The 20,422-nt window shown below is 46.5% G+C and overlaps 1 protein-coding gene across 1 annotated transcript in view; it reads right to left on the bottom strand.

The window, feature by feature from the left end:
• The window catches only part of LOC115198838 (calcium/calmodulin-dependent protein kinase type 1D), a 57,085-nt gene that overhangs the window by 11,128 nt on the left and 25,535 nt on the right, over window positions 1-20,422 (bottom strand). Inside the window, exons 2-3 of the mRNA XM_029761167.1 lie at window positions 10,055-10,186; window positions 7,012-7,086 (exon numbers count right to left, since the gene is read on the bottom strand). Coding sequence (XP_029617027.1) covers window positions 7,012-7,086; window positions 10,055-10,186 — 207 coding nt within the window. The remainder of the gene's footprint in view (window positions 1-7,011; window positions 7,087-10,054; window positions 10,187-20,422) is intronic.

Below are 20,422 nucleotides of genomic sequence, written 5' to 3' on the forward strand. Positions count from 1 at the left end.
CCACAAGGGGGCGTAGTCAACCACTCATCTCTAATAGTGCCACAGTCCGTAAAGACTAGCTGAGGGAGGAAGGGATACATTTATTTGTTTGAAGTCAAATTACTCTATATTAGGTTTAACATGCTTTAGAACCAAGAGAGAAATGAAAATGCCTAGTATGTACGGTAAGAAGATTAATGAGGTAGAATCGGTCTCTTATGACTGGTCTCTGTTGGTATTGACAAGCACAATATGGACACAATGGAGGAAGGACATTTTGCATTTCCACAGGTACACAGCTCCCTCTCCTGGTTCCCGTATTGACCCCACCGACTGTTTCTGTTGTCTCGCGCTCTCATGTTTGACATGTCCCCTGAAGGCATCTGGCTGCAGTCCTCGTATAAACTCTCTATTGATAAACAGACAGCTGACCTTCAATAGAAAGTCATTTCATGTCACGCCAAGGGCTACCAGGAAGCACTGCTTTGATCCACTGATGTTAGCACTTTCATATTGACCCAATGAAGTCTCTCTCTCGGTGTCCCTGTGTATGGCGTTTGGGAGGCAAATGTACTGTACCTTCTTCCTCGGAACTGAGTTGACAGACGGTGCAGCAGGAGCCTGAGGGGCTGCTCCTCTCCTCTGATCCCCATGGGGGCGCTGTAACCATGATCCTTACTGGTATTCCTATTAACCCGCACACTGAACCGTAAACAGCCTCAACAAGAACTAAATACTGACCTTGGATCAGCTTAAATCAATAACATAACTGTCAATATAAAATAACCTATACTACACAAGATCGACCAGTTTCACTGCACCTCTCGTTACTGCACTGAGGGAGATTGATGGAGAATGAGCATAGGGACAAATAAACTCAGCAAAAAAAAAAGAAACGTCCCTTTTCAGGACCCTGTCTTTCAAAGATAATTCGTAAAAATCCAAATAACTTCACAGATCTTCATTGTAAAGGGTTTAAACACTGTTTCCCATGCTTGTTCAATGAACCATAAACAATTAATGAACATGCACCTGTGGAACGGTCGTTAAGACACTAACAGCTTACAGACGGTAGGCAATTAAGGTCACAGTTATAAAAATTTAAAAAAGGACACTAAAGAGGCCTTTCTACTGACTCTGAAAAAGACCAAAAGAAAGATGCCCGGGGTCCCTGCTCATCTGCGTGAACGTGCCTTAGGCATGCTGCAAGGAGGCATGAGGACTCCAGATGTGGCCAGGGCAATAAATTGCAATGTCCGTACTGTGAGACGCTTAAGACAGTGCTACAGGGAGACAGGACGGACAGCTGATCGTCCTCGCAGTGGCAGACCATGTGTAACAACACCTGCACAGGATCAGTACATCCTAACCTCACACCTGCGGGACAGGTACAGGATGGCAACAACAACTGCCCGAGTTACACCAGGAACGCACAATCCCTCCATCAGTGCTCAGACTGTCCGCAATAGGCTGAGAGAGGCTGGACTGAGGGCTTGTAGGCCTGTTGTAAGGCAGGTCCTCACCAGACATCACTGGCAACAACGTCACCTATGGGCACAAACCCACCATCGCTGGATCAGACAGGACCAAAGTTCTCTTCACTGACAAGTCGCGGTTTTGTCTCACCAGGGGTGATGGTCGGATTCGTGTTTATTGTCTAAGGAATGAGCGTTACACCGAGGCCTGTACTCTGGAGCGGGATCGATTTGGAGGTGGAGGGTCTGTCATGGTCTGGGGCGGTGTGTCACAGCATCATCGAACTGAGCTTGTTGTCATTGCAGGCAATCTCAACGCTGTGCGTTACAGGGAAAACATCCTCCTCCCTCATGTGGTACCCTTTCTGCAGGCTCATCCTAACATGACCCTCCAGCATGACAATGCCACCAGCCATGCTGCTCGTTCCGTGCGTGATTTCCTGCCAGACAGGAATGTCAGTGTTCTGCCATCGCCAACGAAGAGCCCGGATCTCAATCCCATTGAGCATGTCTGGGACTTGTTGGATCGGAGGGTGAGGGCTAGGGCCATTCCCCCCCAGAAATGTCCGGGAACTTGTAGGTGCCTTGGTGGAAGAGTGAGGTAACATTTCACAGCAAGAACTGGCAAATCTGGTGCAGTCCATGAGGAGGAGATGCACTGCAGCTGGTGGCCACACAAGATACTGACTGTTACTTTTTGACCCCCCCTTTGTTCAGGGACCCCCCCTTTGTTCAGGGACACATTATTCAATTTCTGTTAGTCACATGTCTGTGGAACTTGTTCAGTTTATGTCTCAGTTGTTGAATCTTATGTTTATACAAATATTTACACATGTTAAGTTTGCTGAAAATAAACGCAGTTGACAGTGAGGATTTTTTTGCTGAGTTTGTTTTTCTCTAAACCGCAGAGATTTGCATTGAATGAATATTGAATACACAAACAAAAACACACACACACAGAGAGTGTGAATCTGGGAGCATCGTCACAGTGACAGACCAAATAAGAGCAGGAAGAAAGTTACATTCTAATGAAGTTTCTGAAAAAAAGGAGCTAAGAAATTAATTGCTAATCCGCTCCGCTCTCTCTCGCCCTTTCTCCCTCCCTCTCTCTCTCTCTCTCTATATCCCCACACTCCATCTCTCCCTCTCTCTCTCTATATCCCCACGCTCCATCTCTCCCTCTATCTCTCTATATCCCCACGCTCCATCTCTCCCTCTCTCTCTCTCTATATCCCCACGCTCCATCTCTCCCTCTCTATATCCCCACGCTCCATCTCTCCCTCTCTCTCTCTCTATCCCCACGCTCCATCTCTCCCTCTCTCTCTCTATATATCCCCACGCTCCATCTCTCCCTTTCTCTTCTCTCGCCTCTGCCAACAGAGACTTCCTTTCCAGCCGAGACAAGCGTGGCAGGGAATGACAAGCAAAAGGCTAAGCCAGCCACACACACACACACACACACACACACACACACACACACACACACACACACACACACACACACACACACACACACACGTTGGCTGGACATAACCGTGTGGTAGTGACGGAGGAGATGGGCCACCATCCTGCAGGATTGCGTAACCATTTGCGTAGGGAGACCATGGCAATCAGACAGGAGCCAAATCTACTTCCCTTTCAATACACACACGCCATACTGTAGGCGCACACACACACTCAATCGTCTTTCCATTCGGTCTCACTCTCTCTTTCTTGCCATCTCTGTCCCATCCTCCATCCCTTTCTCTTGCTTCACCCCCCGCTCTCTCTCTCCCTCTCTGTCAGAACAGTATCAAGTTGTCCCTTTATCTGAGTGTAATCTGAGCTGTACGGTGGCCCTGTGTGCTCCTGTGTAGTTGTCTGGCTCAGCAGTGCCAAACACTGCAGTGCAGTGCAGTGGTAGGCAACTAGATTCAGCCGTGGGATGATTTCTGTCGAAGAGGATGGTCGGGGGCTGGAACATAATTATAATAATTGATACACTGCAAATTGACCACAAATAAGCCCCAAAAAGATGTTATTACTTTAAAATAACAATAATTTCATACCTTGATTACATTGAGACACGATCACATCTCTTTTTTATTAGGGGGAATACTTGGGGAAAGATTTCCTAAATGAAACATAAATTCCTGGTGATTTTACAGTAGTTTTTTCCCAAAAACTAAAATGCTGCGGGTCGCCTGTTGCTGACTCCTGCTGTAGTGTTTCCTACAGTAAGGTAGTGGTGTGAAGGTGTTGCTGACTCCTGCTGTAGTGTTTCCTACAGTAAGGTAGTGGTGTGAAGGTGTTTCTGACTCCTGCTGTAGTGTTTCCTACAGTAAGGTAGTGGTGTGAAGGTGTTGCTGACCCTGCTGTAGTGTTTCCTACAGTAAGGTAGTGGTGTGAAGGTGTTGCTGACTCCTGCTGTAGTGTTTCCTACAGTAAGGTAGTGGTGTGAAGGTGTTGCTGACTCCTGCTGTAGTGTTTCCTACAGTAAGGTAGTGGTGTGAAGGTGTTGCTGACCCCTGCTGTAGTGTTTCCTACAGTAAGGTAGTGGTGTGAAGGTGTTGCTGACCCTGCTGTAGTGTTTCCTACAGTAAGGTAGTGGTGTGAAGGTGTTGCTGACTCCTGCTGTAGTGTTTCCTACAGTAAGGTAGTGGTGTGAAGGTGTTGCTGACTCCTGCTGTAGTGTTTCCTACAGTAAGGTAGTGGTGTGAAGGTGTTGCTGACTCCTGCTGTAGTGTTTCCTACAGTAAGGTAGTGGTGTGAAGGTGTTGCTGACTCCTGCTGTAGTGTTTCCTACAGTAAGGTAGTGGTGTGAAGGTGTTGCTGACCCTGCTGTAGTGTTTCCTACAGTAAGGTAGTGGTGTGAAGGTGTTGCTGACCCCTGCTGTAGTGTTTCCTACAGTAAGGTAGTGGTGTGAAGGTGTTGCTGACTCCTGCTGTAGTGTTTCCTACAGTAAGGTAGTGGTGTGAAGGTGTTGCTGACTCCTGCTGTAGTGTTTCCTACAGTAAGGTAGTGGTGTGAAGGTGTTGCTGACTCCTGCTGTAGTGTTTCCTACAATAAGGTAGTGGTGTGAAGGTGTTGCTGACCCCTGCTGTAGTGTTTCCTACAGTAAGGTAGTGGTGTGAAGGTGTTGCTGACTCCTGCTGTAGTGTTTCCTACAGTAAGGTAGTGGTGTGAAGGTGTTGCTGACTCCTGCTGTAGTGTTTCCTACAGTAAGGTAGTGGTGTGAAGGTGTTGCTGACCCCTGCTGTAGTGTTTCCTACAGTAAGGTAGTGGTGTGAAGGTGTTGCTGACTCCTGCTGTAGTGTTTCCTACAGTAAGGTAGTGGTGTGAAGGTGTTGCTGACTCCTGCTGTAGTGTTTCCTACAGTAAGGTAGTGGTGTGAAGGTGTTGCTGACTCCTGCTGTAGTGTTTCCTACAGTAAGGTAGTGGTGTGAAGGTGTTTTAACAGTAACTCACAAGCCTGTGGCTGAGCCTGCTGCTTCCGTAGAACAGATCTGACTGTACAACTGTTGGATTTGTTAACTCACATGGTTTCAGTGTTGTTGGAGAGAAAAGAGAAAAACCAACAGCCATGTTTGTATTTTCTGTAAAACACCACACACTTTTACAACCCTTTTCATCCATCATTAAATAGCCACTGACTGAGTCCAAAAGGTTCCAGCTTTGCTCTACTCCAGATACGTTTTAGATTCGTTTTTTCCGCTCTCTGTCTTCTTCCTGCTTGTTTTCTCTTTGTCTCCCCCTTCAATTCCCTTCCTCTTGTTCTTGGCTTCAATTGCGCCGTTTTGGCTTTCACTCATATACCAAATTCATCCTAAAGCAATCTCCTTGTTACATTGTTCCACTGAGTAGATTCTGAATCCAATCTCATTCTCTCTCTTCTTCCCCCTCTCTCTCTCTCTTCTTCCCTCTCTCTCTCTCTCTTCTTCCCTCTCGCTCTCTCTCTTCTTCCCTCTCATCACACTTCCATCTGCCTCGCATAGCTTTCCATCCATCTCTCCATCTCCATCTCTCCATCTCCCCATCTCCATCTCTCCATCTCCATCTCTCCCTGATGACATGGTTGTAGATCACTGTTGACAGCAGCTCTTCATCCAACCAGAGATGGAAGCATCACACCAGACCCAACTAACTAATCACAGCTAGATCAGACATGACTTGTCAAACTCCGAGCACAGACGCCATTAAATCAAACCCGATCTGTCCAACTCAGAGTACAGGTATATCAGACCTGATGTGTTAAACTCAGAGCAAAGTTAAATCAAACTCAGAGCACATGTACTGCATATCAGACCAGATGTGTCAAACTCAGACAAAAATTCAATTAGACCACACCTGTCAACCTCTGAGGATGATTCATATCCAGGCTGTATCACATCCGGCTGTGATTGGGAGTCCCATAGGGCGGCGCACAATTGGCCCAGCATCATCCGGGTTTGGCTGGGGTAGGCCGTCATTGTAAATAAGAATTTGTTCTGAACTGACTTGCCTAGTTAAATAAAGGTAAAATAAATAAATACTTGGAGGTGATGCTTGATACATGGACTCAGATGTGTACCGGCTCAAATCTCAGATGAGTACTGAGATTCCTACCTGCTGAGGTGTTATTCCTGCTTCTACCAAGTTAAGCCCTGTCTTAAGTGGAGTGAGGTGACCTTTCACCTCTGCATCCATGGTAACAGAGCCTGATATGAGAAGATGCCTTGCTGCAGAGGAGACAGGTGAGAGGAGAGGTAAGGGGAAAAGGTAAGAGGAGGGCTGAGAGGTGAGGGAGGACAGATGAGGTGTGAGGGAGGAGGACAACAGGGGTGAGAAGGAAGAAAGGAGAAGAGAGACAGACAAGGGAAGGGTGAGAGAGGCAGAAGACTGGAAGAAGAGTGAAGTGAAAGACGGCTCAGAAGGGTGGCCGTTTTTCTCATCTGTTCTCAATTCGACAGCCTGTTAGCACTGAAACTAATAACATTAAGTGTGCCGTGACTCAGCAATAAACAAAATGAAATGATCAAAGTTAAGAACTGCTCTACTTTCCTGCACACACACACACACTTACATAACTGACAACACACTTTAATCCATAACTCACACGCCCTCCTCTACAGACTGATATAACTCCAGCTGATTAATGCGGCCAGGAGAGCATAGTGGCACGTTAGCCTTGCTGTAACGTTAAACTAACGTTATGTAAACGTTAGCTGAGCCCTACGAGCCAGGTCCCATTCCCTCTCCTGTAGACCGTCTTAATGGAAGTCTAATTGGAGTAATGAGGGCTTATAAAGTGTGTGTGTGTGTGTGTGTGTGTGTGTGTGTGTAAGCTAAAACCGTCACCCCTGTCCCATTCCTGGGTGCTGAGTGAGACAGAGACAGTCAAAGAGAGACACAGAAGGAGAGACAAGGAGAGAGACAGCGAGAGAGACAGAGACAGACAGACAGAGAGCGACAGACAGAGAGCGACAGAGAGAGGGACAAGGAGAGAGAGAGAGAGACAAGGAGAGAGAGAGAGAACTTACAGCTGCATGATCAGGTAGAGGTGGTTGAATGGAGAAGAGAGAGACAGAGAGAACTTACAGCTGCATGATCAGGTAGAGGTGGTTGGAACTCTCATAGATGTCTTCCAAAGCTACTATGTTCTCATGCTTGATTCTGGAGGGACAGAAAACACAGACAATGTAGGTCTATTAGTCATGTATAACTATAACCAGATCCCAGACTGTCTCAACCCCCATCTACACCACCTTTACCTCAGCTCTAGAGTCATCTCAAACACTTACTAAACCTGAACATAAGCCCAAGCCTTATCCTAACCCTTTCCGTCTCTATTGACACGGTCAACACCATACTCAGGCCTCGCCATAGTAACTGCTCCATGGTTAAAGTGTATGACGTGTACACATGGGACATGCTTGTGCTGCAGTGGTGGTGGTCTGTGTGCGTGTCTTCGTGCCTCGTGACCCATTTGCCGATGATGTTATTGCAAGGGGAGGGATAATACTCTACACACACAGGAAGCGTGAGCAGGTGGGGAGTTCAGTACATGCATTAGGAGTGTGTGATCTCTGAGCTCGTAGCGAGCGGCGGAGCGTAGAGATATGAGTCATAAACAGTCTGAGGAGAGATGGCTGACATGAGAACACCAGATAGAATGATGTGTGTTTAAACTCTCCCTGGGATCATGGAAGGGTAAAGCAGATGGGAACCTCAGAGTGGGGATAGAGGATTCCTGATCTCTAGTCATTACATGACAAATCCTTCCACAGTTAATGCCTTATTATTTGACAACTGATTCTCTGTCTCTTAGAGAGGGCCGTGTGTGTGTGTGCGCGCGTGCGTGTGTGAATCCCTGTCGAGCTGCAGGATCCAAATAAACTAGTAGGCGACAGAGTGGGCAGAGACTGTGGCACGACACTATACCCTAACTTCACAGAGCAAGAGAGGGAGAAAGAGAACCTGATCATTTCTTTGTGAATGTGTGTGTGTGCGCCAGTTCTCTATTTTTGACGAGCGTGTGTTTCTGAATGTGTGTTCACACGTGACCGCTTGAAGTGTATACATATATACTACATATCCAAATGTATGTAGACACCTGCTCGTCAAACATTTCCTTCCAAAATCATGGGCATTAATATGGAGTTGGTCCCCCCTTTGCTGCTATAACAGCCTCCACTCTTCTGGGAAGCCTTTCCACGAGATGTTGGAATATTGCTTCCATTCAGCCACAAGAGCATTAGTGAGGTCGGGCACTGATGTTGGGCGATTAGGCCTGGCTCGCATTAGGCGTTCCAATTCATCCCAAAGGTGTTCGATGGGGTTAAGGTCAGGGCTCTGTGCAGGCCAGTCAAGTTCTTCCACATCAATCTCGACAAACCATTTCTGTATGGACCTCTTTGTGCACGGGGGCATTGTCATGCTGAAACAGGAAAGGGCCTTCCAAAAACCGTTGCCACAAAGTTGGAAGCACAGAATCGTCTAGAATGTCATTGTATGCTGTAGCATTAAGATTTCCCTTCACTGGAACTAACCATGAAAAACAGCCCCAGACCATTATTCCTCCTCCACCAAACTTTACAGTTGGCACTATGCGTTGGGGCAGGTCTCCTGGCAATCCACCAATCTCAGATTAGTCCATCGGACTGCCAGATGGTGAAGCCTGATTCGTCACTCCAGAGAACGTGTTTCCACTGCTCCAGAGTCTAATGGTGGCGAGCTTTACACTACTCCAGCCGACGCTTGGCATTGCAAATGGTGATGTTAGGCTTGTGTGTGGCTGCTCGGCCAAGGAAACCCATTTCATGAAGCTCCCAACAAACAGTTGTTGTGCTGACGTTGCGTCCAGAGGGAGTTTGGAACTCTAGTGAGTGTTGCAACTGAGGACACACGATTTTTACACGCTACACACTTCAGCACTCGGCGGTCCCATTCTGTGAGCTTGTGTGGCCTACCACTTTGCGGCTGAGACGTTGTTGCTCCTAGAAGTTTCCACTTCACAATAACATCACTTACAGTTGACCTGGGTATCTCTAGCAGGGCAGAAATTTGACGAACTGACTTTTTGGAAAGGTGGCATCCTATGACAGTGCCACGTTCAAAGCCACTGAGCTCTTCAGTAAGGCCATTCTACTGCCAATGTTTGTCTATGGAGATCGCATGGCTGTGTGCTCGATTTTATACACCTGTCAGCAACGGGTGTGGCTGAAATAGCCGAATGCACTAATTTGAAGGGCGTCCACATATTTTGTATATATAATGTACATGTGAATGACAATGTTTGGGTATGAAGCATTGACCCTGAGGAGGTGTGTCTTGTGACCTCTGCAGGCCATATTAGCCTGTCAATCAGCTGGTTGCCAGGAGATGCTGAGAGTGGCAGAAAGCCGAAGGTCTAACATGGAAGGCGTCAGAGGCTAGGTAACACCCCCCCCCCCCCCCCCCCCCCCCCACTGACTGGATCACCGTGACAACACCTATCCCCCATAAATATTGCCAGGGCCAGTGGTGTCTCTCCTGTCCCTAGGGAACACACATGGTATACTGCAATAATAACACCAACACATACTGTAGCCGCTTACTTCTGGACAGTGAGTGACTGAGTGAGTGTGTGAGAGAGTGAGTCCTTGTGGAACTACTGAGCCAGATCCAAGGTGATATCTGACCACACACACACACACACACACACGTCCAAGCTGTGGAGAGGGATTACTGTATTATCTAGTGACGTAGAGATGCATATCTTTGGTTTTATCCCCTGGTGTGTGTGTGTGTGTTCATACAGATCTCTACTCAGCTACCTGACAATATGTATGAATAATACATGTAAAATACATGCGTGTTCCTCACTGGGAGAAAAGATTAGAATGAACATTCAGTACAGTATCAGCGCTTAGGAGACAAGGTCACTAAGAAAGGAAATAGGAGACAGAGGACATTTTCTATCGTCGCTACCTACCCGGATCTCCTCTTCTGCCAGTGTGAGACTGTGGATCGTGACCTAAAGATAACAGTGAATGGGGAGTAGTGGGATGGAAGCGAGCGTGATGGTGAGGGGCGGCGGTGTTATCCGTTCGGTCGCCAGGGTAACAGGTGTTAGGGAGGAGAAGGTAGGTGGGAGACTTACTTGCGGAGCACGGTGATCTCGTTCTCGATGCTGCTCTCTTTCCCCTTCAGGGCTTTCTTGGGGATACACTTCACAGCAAACATCTTCCCCGTAGACCTCTCCTGGGCCAACACCACCTCAGAGAACGCCCCGCTAGGAGAGAGAAATGGAGAAAGAGAAAATATTTGATTAATCAATTAGCAATTGTGTAAGACCGTTCAACACAAGTGCAGATACTAAACACAGACATGAAACAGCAAAACAAGTTAACAAGGTTTCCATGAGAGAGAGATTTATGAAGCAGAGATCATTAATGCAGACTCGGCTCCATGAATCTCACTGTTCTCTGTCCAGCTCATCTGAAACCCTCCAAACCACTCACTCACTATATCACCATCACACTTCACAGCCCCTCAGCTATCACTCTATCGCTCTCTCCCTCACCGTCTCCCCCTCTCTTTATCTATCCCTCCCTCTTGTTGTCCTTTACTTATTGTTTCATGTTCAATTTGCTCTTTAATATGCTTGATCTCCTCCGTATCCTTTGTCCCAGTTCCCTCTCTCCCTTTCTCCACAGTTCATGTTTATTCTCACCATGTTCTCTCCTCCATATATCGGCTCCCTTCTTCCCTGTTCCCCTCTTTCTCTCCATTTCCCACCCTCACCTCGTTTTCCTGCTGCGTTCTTCTTGTTAGCTCAGTAGGAAATCAAATTTCATATCTGGTTTGCTTTCATTCATAAACTGGCTAATGGTGCATGCTGCTGTGCCAATCAGCAATGAAGGAACGAGGGGAGACAGGGAACACGTCCTCCCTCTTCCTCTCTAACCTCTTCCTCTCCACTATTATTCTATTCTTCCGTTCCCCGCCTCTCCTCATCCTGCTCTTGTCTCTCCTGCCTTTGGGACATGGTGCTGGTTATGAATTCATTCATACTTCCTTTCCTCGTTCTCGTCGTCTCCTCCCTCCTTTCTGTCCTCCTATTTCACTATGCTAATGGGGGTGAAATATGGCATATCAAGCATGACATCATTTTGGAAAGTGTACAATTTCAGTAAAACATTCTTTTTATTTAACCTTTATTTAACTAGGCAAGTCAGTTAAGAACAAATTCTTACTTACAATGACGGCCTACCGGGGAACAGTGGGTTAACTACCTTGTTCAGGGGCAGAACGACAGATTTTTACCTTGTCGGCTCGGGGATTCGATCTCGCAACCTTCCGGTTACTAATCCAACGCTCTAACCACTAGGCTACCTGCCACCCCATTAATATAACCTTAGTAATATTCAACACATCTTATTAGTGTGTGTGTGTGTGTGTGTGTGTGTGTAGTGCTATAGCACTAGAGACATTTAGAAGCCTCCATTTGCTGATGACTCCAAGACATCACCATCTGACACTTCACTGAAAAGCACTAAAAACACTGATAAAACAACAATGCTACACACACACACACACACACACACACACTCCCTTTCATGTGTGATTCGCAATTACAAACGGGATAGTTCTGGTTCTGCTTGATGGTTGGCCGATTATTCACAAAATCATGGACTCAGAGTGTTCGCTCGGTATCACACCCGTTTCAATTACTATTGTCAGAGACATAACAGCCAGGCATTGTTCGGTAAAGCACAAATCATTCTCATACATTTTCCTTCCTTCCTTCATCTGTATCCTCTCTTCCTCCATTTCTCTCTCTGTTGGAATCCTTCTTCTCCCCTATATTCTTCTCACCTTTATCATCAAAAGATTCTTCCCTTCTCCACACCTCACCTCCTCTTCTCTCTCTCTCTCCTTTCACTGAGTTGCTCACACATCTGTCACACTGGCAGCTGATCTTATTGAACGTTCAGGTCTCTTCATGTGCATGTTTATTCTCAATGGCAACTAGTAACAGACCGATTGAAGCTAATCAAAGCACACACAGCCATCTAGAATACTGTAAACACATTAAAACAAGAGATCTGTGATTAAACTGGGTGCTGATCCATGTTGTTTGTCCACTCACTCACTGAATGAATGACAGCACACACCTGTTACACACCCTACAGAGGGGTCTGAACTGAGCTCCAAAACATGCTAAAATCCCCTGCTCCCTAATCCACCATAATCCCTCTCTTACCAGCATGACCTGGACACACACACACACACCACACACACACAACCCCTCTACACCAGGGAGAAGTCACCCAGCCTCCACCCATCTCCCTCGGCTACAAGAGCCAGCTGGTCTCCCACCCACCCTCGCTGGTCTGTGGAAGCAGCTCGCCCATTAGGAAGGCTAGGACTGGGTCTCCATCTCTATACTCCACAGACTACACAGTAGAAATGGGAGAGAAGAGAGGGAGGCAAGCATGGGTGAATCCTGTAATAGAGAGAGAAAGAGAGAATCCTGTGTGTGGGTTTGAGACAGAGAAGAGCTGAATGTGTGAATGAGACCCATAAGAGAAAAGCTGAACGACGGCGCTACAGTACAATAAAGACAACCTTTAAAGCAGTCACACAGAACAGAGATAGAGCCATCACAGGGTACATACAGTACATTATCAACCCCGTCCACTGGCTGGAAATCAATCTTTTTTTTCTTTTTTTGTTGACAGGGAGCAGAGGGATTGTGTAATACAGTATCTCCCCAGCTGTGTTCATACACAAAGGGGCTTTGAGTGTGTGTGTGTGTGTGTGTGTGTGTGTATGTGGTTATTGGGTGTTGACTAGGTGTTTTGCAGTTCAAGTTTGTCCCTTCTGCTATTGCAGTTGGCGGCGACATTGGGCGATAGCGTTTCCTCGTGTGCATAAACCTGGGTAATTGTCTCAGCGAGGCTCCAGTGGGTATGATTGCATTGAATGGAAACTACATGGGCAGCCTGCAGCCAGTGTAGAGTGTGTGAGTGTGTGTGTGTCACTCTCAGACAGATAACCATTGTGACAGGTCCTCTTGGTTAACGGGGCCCAATTGAATAATGCTGGAGCGAAGTGATCTCGCCTACAGAGACAAAGATGGGCTCTCACATGGGAGAAGCTCACACACACACAGAGACATGCACACAGCTGTATGATGTATGTGTGTGAATGTATGTATAAATATTTCCCCAAGGAAGAGTTGTCAAATTAGACACACATCCTGGGTTTCTCCTCTAAAGAGAGAGAGAGTGTGGCTGAGAGAGAGAGTGTGGCTGAGAGAGAGAGTGTGGCTGAGAGAGAGTGGCTGAGAGAGAGAGAGAGAGTGGCTGAGAGAGGGCGAGAGTGGCTGAGAGAGGGCGAGAGTGGCTGAGAGAGGGCGAGAGTGGCTGAGAGAGGGTGAGAGTGGCTGAGAGAGGGCGAGAGAGAGAGAGAGTGTGGCTGAGAGAGAGAGAGTGGTTGAGAGAGAGAGAGCGAGAGAGTGGCTGAGAGAGGGCGAGAGAGAGTGGCTGAGAGAGGGCGAGAGAGAGTGGCTGAGAGAGGGCGAGAGAGAGTGGCTGAGAGAGAGAAAGAGTGGCTGAGAGAGGGCGAGAGAGAGTGGCTGAGAGAGAGAAAGAGTGGCTGAGAGAGGGCGAGAGAGAGTGGCTGAGAGAGAGAGACTGTGGCTGAGAGAGGGAGAGAGAGAAAGACTGTGGCTGAGAGAGGGAGAGAGAGAAAGACTGTGGCTGAGAGAGGGAGAGAAAGAGAGAGAGAGACTGTGGCTGAGAGGGAGAGAAAGAGAGAGAGAGACTGTGGCTGAGAGGGAGAGAGAAAGAGAAAGAGAGAAAAAGAGAGAGACTATGGCTGAGAGGGAGAGAAAAAGAGAGAGAGAGAGAGAGAGAGAGAGAGAGAGAGAGACACTGGCTGAGAGGGGGAGAGAAAGAGAGAGACTGGCTGAGAGGGAGAGAAAGAGAGAGACACTGGCTGAGAGGGAGAGAGAGAGAGAGAGACACTGGCTGAGAGGGAGAGAGAGAGAGAGACACTGGCTGAGAGGGAGAGAGAGAGAGAGAGACTGTGGCTGAGAGGGAGAGAAAGAGAGAGACTGTGGCTGAGAGGGAGAGAAAGAGAGAAACTGTGGCTGAGAGGGAGAGAAAGAGAGAGACTGTGGCTGAGAGGGAGAGAAAGAGAGAGACTGTGGCTGAGAGGGAGAGAAAGAGAGAGACTGGCTGAGAGGGAGAGAAAGAGAGAGACACTGGCTGAGAGGGAGAGAGAGAGAGAGAGAGACACTGGCTGAGAGGGAGAGAGAGAGAGAGACACTGGCTGAGAGGGAGAGAGAGAGAGAGAGACTGTGGCTGAGAGGGAGAGAAAGAGAGAGACTGTGGCTGAGAGGGAGAGAAAGAGAGAAACTGTGGCTGAGAGGGAGAGAAAGAGAGAGACTGTGGCTGAGAGGGAGAGAAAGAGAGAGACTGTGGCTGAGAGGGAGAGAAAGAGAGAGACTGTGGCTGAGAGGGAGAGAAAGAGAGAGTCTGTGGCTGAGAGGGAGAGAAAGAGAGAGACTGTGGCTGAGAGGGAGAGAAAGAGAGAGAGAGACTGTGGCTGAGAGGGAGAGAAAGAGAGAGAGACTGTGGCTGAGAGGGAGAGAAAGAGAGAGAGACTGTGGCTGAGAGGGAGGGAAAGAGAGAGAGTCTGTGGCTGAGAGGGAGAGAAACTGTGGCTGAGAGGGAGAGAAAGAGAGAGACTGTGGCTGAGAGGATGAGAAAGAGAGAGACTGTGGCTGAGAGGGAGAGAAAGAGAGAGACTGTGGCTGAGAGGGAGAGAAAGAGAGAGTCTGTGGCTGAGAGGGAGAGAAAGAGAGAGTGTGGCTGAGAGAGAGAGTGGTTGAGAGAGAGAGAGCGAGAGAGTGGCTGAGAGAGGGCGAGAGAGAGTGGCTGAGAGAGGGCGAGAGAGAGTGGCTGAGAGAGGGCGAGAGAGAGTGGCTGAGAGAGAGAAAGAGTGGCTGAGAGAGGGCGAGAGAGAGTGGCTGAGAGAGAGAAAGAGTGGCTGAGAGAGGGCGAGAGAGAGTGGCTGAGAGAGAGAGACTGTGGCTGAGAGAGGGAGAGAGAGAAAGACTGTGGCTGAGAGAGGGAGAGAGAGAAAGACTGTGGCTGAGAGAGGGAGAGAAAGAGAGAGAGAGACTGTGGCTGAGAGGGAGAGAGAAAGAGAGAGAGAGACTGTGGCTGAGAGGGAGAGAGAAAGAGAAAGAGAGAAAAAGAGAGAGACTATGGCTGAGAGGGAGAGAAAAAGAGAGAGAGAGAGAGAGAGAGAGAGAGAGAGAGACACTGGCTGAGAGGGGGAGAGAAAGAGAGAGACTGGCTGAGAGGGAGAGAAAGAGAGAGACACTGGCTGAGAGGGAGAGAGAGAGAGAGAGACACTGGCTGAGAGGGAGAGAGAGAGAGAGAGACACTGGCTGAGGGAGAGAGAGAGAGAGAGACTGTGGCTGAGAGGGAGAGAAAGAGAGAGACTGTGGCTGAGAGGGAGAGAAAGAGAGAAACTGTGGCTGAGAGGGAGAGAAAGAGAGAGACTGTGGCTGAGAGGGAGAGAAAGAGAGAGAGACTGTGGCTGAGAGGGAGAGAAAGAGAGAGACTGTGGCTGAGAGGGAGAGAAAGAGAGAGTCTGGCTGAGAGGGAGAGAAAGAGAGAGAGTCTGTGGCTGAGAGGGAGAGAAAGAGAGAGACTGTGGCTGAGAGGGAGAGAAAGAGAGAGAGACTGTGGCTGAGAGGGAGAGAAAGAGAGAGAGACTGTGGCTGAGAGGGAGAGAAAGAGAGAGAGTCTGTGGCTGAGAGGGAGGGAAAGAGAGAGAGTCTGTGGCTGAGAGGGAGAGAAAGAGGCTGGGAGAGAGAAAGAGAGACTGTGGCTGAGAGGGAGAGAAAGAGAGAGACTGTGGCTGAGAGGGAGAGAGGCTGAGAGAGAGAGAAAGAGAGTCTATGGCTGAGAGGGAGAGAAAGAGAGGCTGAGAGAGAGAAAGAGAGGCTGAGAGAGAGAGAAAGAAAGAGAGAGAGAGACTGTGGCTGAGAGGGAGAGAAAGAGAGGCTGAGAGAGAGAGAAAGAGAGAGAGACTGGCTGAGAGGGAGATAAAGAGAGGCTGAGAGAGAAAGAGAGACTGTGGCTGAGAGGGAGAGAGAGAAAGACTGTGGCTGAGAGGGAGAGTAAGAGAGATTACTATAATAGACTCACAAGGTGACAGTGACACAATAACACTGATACTGACATGCAGGATTAGTGGCTTCCCCACTAAATAGTGGCATTAGGGGGGCCAATTGAGTGGCTGCTTTAACCCTCCTGTGACTACACTACCTAGAGGCCTCCATTGTCATTCCATTCCATGCCTGTACTCAGCTGCAAGCTGTGATGCTTGGCTTCCTCTGAGAAAATGTCAGTAGCTTTTTGCATTTACAGATGATTATTGATGTTGTATCTTACTATAAGTTCACTGTAATGTCCAGAGTTGGCAACTAACATGGGCATGTCTTGTACATGTTGTCTATTTACAGTCTGTATGGAATATCAATACATTTTATGATTCATATCCACTATACAATCGAGAAATATATCATATCACTAAGATTTTCCAAAACGGCAATGCATGGTTCTTCAGTTGAAAGGTTCAGTTGTTAGTGGACAACAGAATGACACTTTTACTCCGTTTTTCCCACTTTCAAATGTATGTCAAACAAAAACCCATGATTTCAAAGTTGAACAAACCATACGCATCTATGTACAAGGACGACTTCAAACAATTTCCACTGAAAGTTTTACAGAAACTCATTTATTGGAAGAACTGTGCAGGGGCTAACAGAATCTATCTTGGGTTTCTATTCAACCAAGATTTCCTAAAACAAAAACAGGTGCTCCGAATTACGATTCACAGATGTCTGCAGAAAGACCGGGCTGTCAGATATGACACGCCACCATGAATTTCAACAAACCTCTTTTGGTTATTGAATTCTAGTAAGTGAAGTAGATTTACACCCGGTAACGGAATAACACATAAGTCCATTCTTGTGGGAAGCTGCTATACACTACCAACTGCTAACAGTCAGTATCTGGATAATATGTGTGAAATGCTTGATAATGTATGCGATGTCAACAGAGAAGTATACTTTCTGGGTGATTTAAATATTGACCGGCTCTCATCAAGCTGCCCGCGCAAGAAAAAGCTTCAAACTGTAACCAGTGCCTGCAACATGGTTCAGGTTATCAGTCAACCTACCAGTGTATTTACAAACAGCACAGGAATGAAATCATCCACATGTATTGATCACATCTTTACTAATGCTGCAGAAATTTGCTTTGAAGCAGTATCCAAATCCATAGGATGTAGTGATCACAATATACTAGCCATATCTAGGAAAACCAAAGTTCCAAAGGCTGGACCTAATATAGTGTATAAGAGGTCATACAATACGTTTTGTAGTGATTCATATGTTGAGGATGTGGTGTGTAATGAGGAACAACCAGACACTGCACTTGACACATTTATGAAATTGCTTATTCCAGTTACTAATAAACATGCACCCATTAGGAAAATGACTGTAAAAACTTAAATCCCTGTGGATTGATGAGGAATTGAAAAATGTTATGGCTGAGAGAGACGACACTAAAAGAAATGGCACATACATCTGTCTGCGCAACCATTTGGCAAACGTACTGCAAATTGAGAAATGATTTGACTAAACTGAATAAAAATAAGAAACTATACTATGAAACAAAGATAAAAAATAATGATAGTAAAAAGCTTTGGAGCACCGTAAATGAATTTATGGACATAAAGACAAACTCAGCTCCATCATTCAGATGGCTCATTAAATCACAAAACCCACTGATATTGCCAATTACTTTCAGAACTTTTTCCTTGGGAAGATTAGCAAACATAGGTATGACATGCCAGCAACAAACGCTAACACTTCACATCCAAGTATAACTGAGAAAATGATTAAAGACAAGCATTGTCATTTTGAATTCCGTAAAGTGAGTGTGGAAGAGGTGAAAAAATGATTGTTGTCCATCAACAATGACAAGTCTGACAATCTGGATGGAAAATTACTGAGGATAATAGTGGACGATATTGCCACATCTTCAATTTAAGCCTACTAGAGAGAGTGTGCCCTCAGGCCTGGAGGGAAGCAAAAGTCAGTCTGTTACCAACCCTTAGTAAACTTCTAGAAAAAATGGTGTTTGACCAGATACAATACTATTTACTGTAAACAAATTGACAACTGACTTTCAGCACGCTTACAGGGAAGGACATTCAACAAGCACAGCACTTACACAAATGACTGATGATTGGCTGAGAGAAATGATGATAAAAAGATTGTGGGGGCTGTTTTGTTACACTTCAGAGTAAAGCCAGTGTGTCTATGTACACAGATGACTCAACAAACTTCACGCCAGCTACTACAGCAAGTAAAACCACTGCAACACTTAAAGAGCTGCAGTTAGTTTCAGAATGGGTGGCAAGGAATAAGTCCTAAATATTACAAAAACTAAAAACATTGTATTTGGGACAAATCATTCACTAAACCTCAACTAAATCTTCTAATGAATAATGTGGAAATTGAGAAAGTTAAGGTGACAAAACTGCTTGGAGTATCCCTGGATTGTAAACTGTCAAGGTCAAAACATGTTGACACAACAGTAGCTAAGATGAGAAGTCTGTCCATAATAAAGCGCTGCTCTGCCTTCTTAACAACACTATCAACAAGGCAGGTCCTACAGGCCCTAGTTTTGTCGCACCTGGACTACTGTTCAGTCGTGTGGTCAGGTGACCCAGTGGGACCTCAGAAAATTCCAATTGGCTCAGAACAGGGCAGCACAGCTGGCCCTTAATTGTACATGGAGAGCTAACATGAATAATATGCATGTCAATCTCTCATGACTCAAAGTGGAGATCAACTTCAGCACTACTTGTTTTTGTAAGCCATGAGAGGTTTACATGAATAGTAGAGTGCGCACTCTACACACACGTACTCTGTAATATTGTTGTATGGTGCTATTATACATTTTGTATAGTAGATATGTAGTGGTGTAATAGTGTTATATGGTGTACTGTTTTATCTTTTGTTTTAATGTGGGATGTAAGTGCCTCAATGTGTTTGGACCCCAGGAAGAGTAGCTGCTGCCTTGGCAGGAACTAATGGACCCCAGGAAGAGTAGCTGCTGCCTTGGCAGGAACTAATGGACCCCAGGAAGAGTAGCTGCTGCCTTGGCAGGAACTAATGGACCACAGGAAGAGTAGCTGCTGCCTTGGCAGGAACTAATGGACCCCAGGAAGAGTAGCTGCTGCCTTGGCAGGGACTAATTGACCCCAGGAAGAGTAGCTGCTGCCTTGGCAGGGACTAATGGACCCCAGGAAGAGTAGCTGCTGCCTTGGCAGGGACTAATGGACCCCAGGAAGAGTAGCTGCTGCCTTGGCAGGGACTAATGGACCCCAGGAAGAGTAGCTGCTGCCTTGGCAGGAACTAATGGGGATCCTTACTAAATACAAAAATACATCATGGGTTCCTGATCTGTACTACACAGAAATGCATAATGATGGATATAAATGTCATTCTCCTCATGTTTCACAAGTTTGGACATCACAGCACAGTACAGTACAATGCAGTAAAGTAGAGTATAGTTCAGTAGAGTAGAGTACAATACACTGTATTCTACTGTACTATACTGCATTGCACTGCACTGGACTGTATTCAGTGCTGTATTGTACTGTGTTCTAATCACTGTACTATCCATACTGTACATCTACGAGAGGTTTAGATTTGTTCCAGTCCCGTCAGTCTGTGGACGTTAACATCAAGGCCAAGGTGGACTGAACAAATTTCAACTACTTTTCAGCGTACAATGTCAGTGCTCAGTGGGTGAGGATGCTGGTCACAGTAAATGGAAAGGGGGGGTCATGGGTAGGTCAGTAAGAGCTGGGAGAGGTAACATTAACTGGAGAGAGGAGAGAGAGGGAGGGGTTGTCCAGACACAGACTGTTTTAACACACTTGGTTTGAAATACAAGTGTTGATATTAGTTGGCAGCACTCTTTACCTCAACATTGCTGTATATTTATGACGCCTTTTAAGACTTTATCTGGTAGATGTTTACTAAGACCCTTTTCCATCTGTTTGACTAGAAATCAAAACACAGTACTTTTGCCAAAACGTTAAGATGGAAAATGGTTGAAAAATGTATCTATGCCTTCATTTCCCCAAAATATAGACTCTTAGCTTTCATATGACAAGCTCCTATAAACTATGAATGTTGGTGCTCATGGGTCCTTTTCGATGGAAATGGCCCTGACAAAACAACCGTCTACAATTAAATCCTGATTGCAGGGAAGGCATGCTGATGACAACTGCTGCTGAAATACATTCACATGAGACAACTTCAAAAAGCCACAATGATATTTGTTGGATTCTAACCTTTCCCATGAGGTACTGGGAGTACGAACGTGAAAAGCCTTTATGGAAAGCGCTGCTGCACTTC

The sequence above is a fragment of the Salmo trutta genome, chromosome 8 (genome assembly GCF_901001165.1).
Source record: "Salmo trutta chromosome 8, fSalTru1.1, whole genome shotgun sequence".
NCBI classification, from domain to species: Eukaryota; Metazoa; Chordata; class Actinopteri; order Salmoniformes; family Salmonidae; genus Salmo; species Salmo trutta.